The following is a 7,549-nucleotide window of genomic DNA, read 5'->3' on the forward strand; positions in this document are numbered from 1 at the left end:
GTGGGTCTGGGTGGTTTTGGGTGGTTGTGGGTATGGGTGGTTGCAGGTCTGGTGGTTGCTGCGTTTGGTGGTTTATGGTGGCAGCAAGGTGGGTTTGGTGGTGGTGTTGGTGTTCTTTTATGACTTTAATTATTTGCTCTTTCCTTAATTAATCTCCCTTACAAGTTTCTTCTTGGGAAAAGTGCAACTCATTTTGTTGTACATAATGCGTAACGGAGGAAATATATATATATATATATATATATATATATATATATATATATATATATATATATATTATTGTAAGTTTGTATTCACTAATATGGAGTATTTATTATTATCAGGTTACTTTAGCTTATACTTCGTAGTAAGTATAAATGAAAGAGTCAATTCGTAATTTTGAGGGTTTTTTTTTTTTAAAAAAAAAAAAATAAAATTAATTCAACAGTGGTACTACCACACTGACTGTCTGATATCATAAGTTGTAGTCGAATTCCTGAAAACAAAAGCAAATCTAAGTCCATGATTTATTCTCCTACTGACTTGCAAAGCTTTTAAACCAATTTCAATATGTTTGCAGCCTCGCAAACAGCAGCAATTGAATTAGACTCGTAAGCATCACATATTCACATATGGTTGACAGATACTCCGTAACAACCAAAATTGGCAAGGCCAAAACTGAGGAATAGCAGACGATGAAAGCACAAGATGGTGCTAGTAGCCGAGACATTTGCTTCATATATCAAGGATAGATATCAAGGGCTGCTAACTCCCTTACGATACAATAAATCATTAACTATCACCTCTTCACACATCAAGTCAAGAATATTGGTAACTGCTAAACAGGCAACTAAGCTACACACAATAGATCTCTAGTGACACACATGGTTCAAACTTCATAGCATTGATTCAAGAACAAATTTCTTGAGAAATGTTAATATCAGAACATAGTGAGATCCCAAAAACAACCAATGGAAAGTAGGCACCTTGAATCCTTGATTGACTTCATTCGGTGTTAATAGAAGAATCCTCTGGCTTGGAATCATCAGGCTTAGATTTCGAGGCTGGCACTGGAGAGGGAGACTCCTCTGGTCCCATTTCTTCTTTCAGATCCTTAATGCTCTGCTCTAGTTCATCGATACGATTACCCATCTCATCTAGTGCAACTGTGGTTAAGAATAAAACAATCTGGAAGTATATGGTGCAGTAATCTTAATCATGTCATAGAAAGACGAAAGTTCTGAAACTCTGTCCCCATGAAAAGATAAAAACACTAGCCAGATAAACAAACTAGCAACTAAGGTAAGCAATCAATGATGGTCTTGCACAACATTCAGTTGGTAAGCAAAGTTCAAGTAAATTTAGACGAACTAAAACAAAAGCACACAGAGAAAGGAAATAAAAATATTTCACAGCCTAAGTCTCAGTAAATGCACCCAACACTGCCTCATCAATTGTACAGAGTATAATGCAAGTAAAAAAGAAAATTTGGATTATAACTGATAATGCCCAAATAAAAGAGAAATGTGCCCATGAAGGAATATTTCTTTATATATAGCCTAAATTTCAACAGATGTACCAAACTCAATTATATACTCAGTAATGCTTAAGAGATGAATAAAAAGGATATTTTTTGTCACAATGCCCTCAGACATAGCTTGAAATCTGGTTTGCTGCAAAAGAAAAATTATTGTCAACAACGGCATTAGCATACATTATAAGGGGAATGAAGCACCAATTACCATTTGCTGAAGAAGATTTTGCACCTGAAAAACAAACATAAATCATAAGTATTACAGAGCAATACTATCAGAGAGCACAAAGACATACAGTTAGTAACATGTATGGTACAAGGTTACATTCACAATAGGAAAAATGCAATCAATCAAATTCAACACTGTGAGATTAATCAAGATGCAATTTCCTTGAAATATAACATTACAGCCAGCCCTAGATATGAAGCTATATACAAATAAATAGTTCTTTGCAGAGATATCGGGATGTTAAAATAAATAAATAAATAAATAAATAAATAAATAAATATGTCCAAGGGCGTTTGAAAAAATATGAAATTACATGAAAAGAGAATATAAAGAAAAATTTGCTTTAAGGATGAAACATCCAAGTAATCAATCAAATTCAACACTGTGAGATTAATCAAGATGCAATTTCCTTGAAATATAACATTACAGCCAGCCCTAGATATGAAGCTATATACAAATAAATAGTTCTTTGCAGAGATATCGGGATGTTAAAAAAAATAAATAAATAAATAAATAAATATGTCCAAGGGCGTTTGAAAAAATATGAAATTACATGAAAAGAGAATATAAAGAAAAATTTGCTTTAAGGATGAAACATCCAAGTAATCCAGACAAATATCAAACAACTTACAAATGCAGCCATATCAGTGGTATTTTGCTTAGGTTCATCTGAATCATGTCCATCCTGCCACCAAAATATCCAATAAATCATTAAAAAAGCTAAACATAAGCTAAAATGCAAGATTAAACAAGTAAATGGGATCCAATCATAACTAGACAAGAAAGCCGTACACAAAAAATTTATTGTTAGCAGAGCTAAAGTCTCAAGACTGTATATTGACAAGATATAATTACAACTTGAAAATCATGAAACGGCAAATAGCCATCTAATGAGGATATCTTACAACCCCACATTCAAGTCTAGCTCGTAGTCAAGCCGAATAATAAACCAATTACGGAGTATCTTGACAGAGTTAAAGCCTTGATGGTCATGCTATGCACGTAACCTTGATGCATTTCCACCTCTAATGAGGATATCTTACAACCCCACATTCAATTCTAGCTCGTAGTCAAGCCGAATAATAAACCAATTACAGAGTATCTTAACAGAGTTAAAGCCTTGATGGTCATGCTATGCACAACCTTGATGCAATTCCACCTCCAATTTGACATTTGACAACATATACTCCTAGACTAACATTACCATAGCTTCTAAATCATCTTCATTACACACTCTTCAACCTTTCATATACAAGATTCATGAAATGCTAAATGATTAGCAGATTAAGGTCAGTATCCGAACCTTCAAACGCTCGTAAAATGAAGAACGGATTGTACCCCCGAGGGTTCCAAGACTTCTAACAGCAATTGATACTAAAGGGTAAAGATTATCTTCCATAATTTACATGGATTTCTCTGATCAAGCAAATTGCAACACAGTATACAAGATAAATTGGTAGATATCGCAAAAATAATCAATTACCCAAAAAAACCTACATCAAAATAACCCAAAAAAATCGAAAATCTACAAAACCCCACAATTTGAATATCAATAATCAGAAATTACAAAATCAAATAGATCGGCTATAGTTGTTCAAATAGCAAGATCAGAAATGCATAATAGTAGCGCAATTACAACAAATTACGACAAAAAAAATTGAAATCGAAGTTTGCAAAAGGCAAAAACCTAAGATTCACATAAAAATATAATAAAAAATGGAGAAATTAGAGAAAAGAGCGTACCATTGTCGTCGCTGAATGAATTGGAATTGGAATTTGAAATGTGGAAATTCGAAAGTTTGGATTACAGAATGAAGGAAATAAATGGAATGAATGGCTTTGCTTTTGTTATTGTTTTTGTTTTGGAAGTGCGACGCGCGTGAGTGGAAAAGCTTGCTAAAGGAACTAATTGAAAATTAAAAATTCAAAAAAACAAAATGAAATTTAAAAAGGTAAATTCTAAAATCTAAATCATTCAAATTCAAATTGCATTACGTGGGTTAAGGTGTAGGGCATAGCTCTTAGAGCATAGCCAATGGATGCCCAAACTAATGATGGTCATCATATTTTTTATTACTTTCTCTCTTTTCCACCTCATTTATGTCCAACTCCCATGCCCATACACTCATATTTGTTGCCCTCCAAATTTGTGGGCATTGTTTCTCTTTTCCTTCCATTTCCATGTGAGTCTTCATCAATTGAAAAAAAAAAAAACTAAACCTACTCTCTTTGTTGGACAAGTGGCGAAATACCACTAAATGCCCACACTTAACAAATGGTCATGGCCATGACCTGGTCATGAACCATTTCTCACCAAAAGTACAACTTTTTCATTTTTTAAGCTTTTTTTTTTTTTATTTTTCTCTCTCTTCACGCCCACCCAAAATGGGCAACCATTGGCTATACTCTTAGGTAGACAATGTAGTACTACCTCGGTGTTTTAATAAGTGTTACTCCCTCCGTCCCCGAAAGAACGATACTTTTGGGTTGATTTCGCAGGTATTAATATACTCCCTCCGTCCCCGAAAGAACGACCCATTTGGGTTAATTTCGCGGGTATTAAGAAAGTTAAATAAAAAGAAGTAAAAGTATATTGAAAAGATAAATTTACATGGGGTTTGTAAAAAAGTAGAGAGAGAAATAATAAAAGTACATAGGGAAACAAAATTTTATATGGAAAAACTAATTTTGCACAAATATTATTGCAAATTGGTGGGGATTTTAATGCAAATGGGTCATTCTTTTTGGAACTAAAATTAGGCCAAATGGGTCGTTCTTTCGGGGACGGAGGGAGTAGTTAAATAAAAGAAGGTAAAGTATATTGGAAAGATAAATTTACATTGGGTTTACGAAAAAGTAAAAAGAGATAGTAATAAAAGTATATGGAAAAACAAAATTTTATATGGGGAAGCTAATTTTGCACAAATATTGTTGTAAATTGGTGGGTATTTTAAAACTAATGGGTCATTCTTTTTGGGACTAAATTTAGGCCAAATGGGTCATTCTTTCGGGGACGGAGGGAGTATATTTTAACAATCTATATCTATCTATATCTATACTTAGTATTTAAAAACTATAACCAAGAAACTAAGAAAGACATATGTCCCCATCTATTCTATTTCGTACTCCCTCCGTTTTTTTATATGCATCACTTTCCTTTTATGGGTGTTTTTTTTATATGCATCACTTCTATATTTGGTAAAGTTATACTATATTTTATTATTTCTCTCTCTTACTTTAAACCCCACTCAAATTATTTTATCATTTCTCTCTCTTCTATGTCCCCACTTAAATAATAAAATATCTATTCTCTCTCACATACTTACTCTTTCATGGTCCCCATCATACTTTTATTATAATAATTTATTCACCCACTCACAATATTATATTTATCTCCTAAAACTATGTGCATTCCCAAGTGATGCATATAAAAAAAACGGATGGAGTATTACACTTCTCTAACCATAGTGATACATGTCATCTTACACTATTAATTTTTTATTACACCATTTTTTTTAAATTCTTTCATTAAACTTATACTTCATCTTTCATACACACTTCATCTCTCCCCTTTAATTCAACCTTTTTCTATTCTCTCTTTAATTTTAGCCCTTCCAGCTTCTATTTAAGCCTCTTTTTCGATTAAAGTTCCAAAATTTTAATTTCTTTAATCATGTTTCCGATTACATATTATACCCTATAATGACTTACTGATATTTCCTCACTTATCTCTCAATACAATTTTTCCGATTACATATTATACCATATAATGACTTACTGATATTTCCTCACTTCTCTCTCAATACAATTTTATATGAATAACCCGTGCATTGCACGTGCCAAAAGGCTAGTTGTTATTAAAACACGGAGGGAGTAATAAAGTTGAAGTTGTAGTGGGAGTATAAAGTACCATTTAATAGGTAAATGGTACCATTAAATATTTTAGTGGTGTAAATATTATGCTAATAGTACAAATAAGTATGTAAATGGTACATCAAAATATTATACTATTGTGAGATATAATAGTACTACTAAGACATAAATGGTACAATATACATCTGTAATAGTACAAAAAAGTACCGTTGAAACTATAAAAATAAAGTACCATTCTAAATGCGTTTTTCCACTTTTACCCTCCTATATGCAACAAACGCATATACGGACTATGCGACAAGATGCACTCGTGTGTTTTCGAAAATAAATAAATAAGATTTAATTGCATTACGTGTGAGTAGGCTTGCTAGTGTTTACTTTGTAAGATTACAACCTCCGGTCAATTTTATGCGAATAATTAACCCAATTATGACGTCAATTATTACCATTGACATAAATTACATTTTTCAGTTGATATGTGATGGCATAACTTACATTTTTCGACTAGTCAAGTGATTAATAAGGCACGAAAATGATATTAATAAAATGACAAAAATCAATACTAATACTACCTTAGTTAACAGTTATTTGCAACATTTGCCATTTTCGGTTACTATCTATTATGTGCAACAATTTTTTTTCTTTCCACTTTTAGTAACTTTTTACGAATTAAATGACCATATTACCCTTACTTAAACAACGTAGACATCCTGTTAAACAACTTAATGAATTTGATTATTGTAATCATTTTCACAAAAAATCATTTATCTCCCTAAATCTTCTTCAACTGAAATCTCAAGAATTTAAACCCTAATCCTGCATTTTGGTTCATCTTCCCCATTCTCTCTCCTCTTACGATTTGGGTTTAGGTTTGTCTGGTTGTGGGTCCGGATTCATGGATATGGGTTTGATGAGTGTCATTTATGGCACTCATTTAGCTTCTTTTAGGATGATTTTTCATTGCTTTTGCATATATTTATATTTTATCTCCTTTTATCTCATTTTCTCTAGTTTTACTTGTATTTTCTCCATTTTGCTTTTTCCTTAGTTGCTTTCTTACTTTCTTTCATTTCTTAGTTTATTTTGCATTTTCTTCTTTATTTGTTTGCTTTTCTTTAATTTTAGAAAGTTGGTGATATTTGAGAAGCTCATTGGCGTTCTCTCGGGGTATACAAGGCTTAAGATACATCCTGGTTCGTCCTCTTGAAGCTCAAAAGCAAAGGAGTGCAAGAGTTAAGTCTTCAAGGCCACGCTCTCATGCCGCGTGGACATCAAAAGATGGTGTTGAACCCACCGTAAGGGCTTCAAGTGACTGCCTCACCAACATGCATCATGTGGAACACACTGGGGCATCTTCGAGCGCACCAAGCTGCATCCCCTGCTCCCAGGGTGCGGCCGCGCGTCTCTCCTCCCCTATTTCCGTACCCATTTTGTTGCGGCCGCGCTTAGAGATGAGAGGCCGTGCCGCCTTTTGAGGTTTTTTTTTTACGTCTAACTAACTTCTCCTTAGTTAGTTTTACTATATATAGAATTCCTTCATTTATAGAGAGAGAAAGACCTTGTTTTTAGAATTAGAATTAGACTTTGATTAGAATTTTAGAGAGAGAAGCTCTTGGATTTGAAGAATTTATTCTTAGATTTTAGAGAGATAAACTTGGTGTTTGATGATTGTGATATTGAAATCTTCATTCCTCTTTGATATTGATCGAAGTTTTGTAAGAATTCTTTCCTTTTCAATGCAATTTTATGTTTGATTTTGATATATTGTTGAATTTTTATTGTTTAACTTGATTTTGATTGTTGATATTTGGATACAATGTCGATGATGAGATTGATGGTTACTTTTGTTATGCTTTCAATTTTACAACGAGTAGTGAGTAGTTCCTTTGCTAGGGATGTGGTGAATCATGTATTAGTGATAATCTATAGCTAAT

At 33.0% G+C, this 7,549-nt stretch overlaps 1 protein-coding gene across 1 annotated transcript; it reads right to left on the reverse strand.

Moving 5' to 3' along the window:
* Window positions 1-675: 675 nt before the first annotated feature.
* On the reverse strand, window positions 676-3,642 carry LOC145624071 (heat shock factor-binding protein-like). The gene is made up of 5 exons (XM_081677013.1): window positions 3,486-3,642; window positions 2,374-2,427; window positions 1,722-1,745; window positions 1,610-1,652; window positions 676-1,139 (listed from the first exon to the last, which is right to left on the reverse strand). The coding sequence occupies exons 1-5, from the start codon at window positions 3,486-3,488 to the stop codon at window positions 985-987; spliced, it is 279 nt and encodes a 92-aa protein (XP_081533139.1). The 5' UTR covers window positions 3,489-3,642; the 3' UTR covers window positions 676-984.
* Window positions 3,643-7,549: the final 3,907 nt, after the last annotated feature.

The sequence above is a fragment of the Chenopodium album genome, chromosome 3 (assembly GCF_948465745.1).
Source record: "Chenopodium album chromosome 3, dcCheAlbu1.1, whole genome shotgun sequence".
Taxonomy (NCBI): domain Eukaryota; kingdom Viridiplantae; phylum Streptophyta; class Magnoliopsida; order Caryophyllales; family Amaranthaceae; genus Chenopodium; species Chenopodium album.

Coding starts and splice junctions, on each gene's coding strand:
- LOC145624071 (XM_081677013.1), bottom strand. Junction 1,746..2,373: donor CCACTGATATGGCTGCATTT/GTAAGTTGTTTG, acceptor TTTGTTTTTCAG/GTGCAAAATCTTCTTCAGCA. Junction 1,140..1,609: donor TGAGGGCATTGTGACAAAAA/ATATCCTTTTTA, acceptor CCACAGTTGCAC/TAGATGAGATGGGTAATCGT.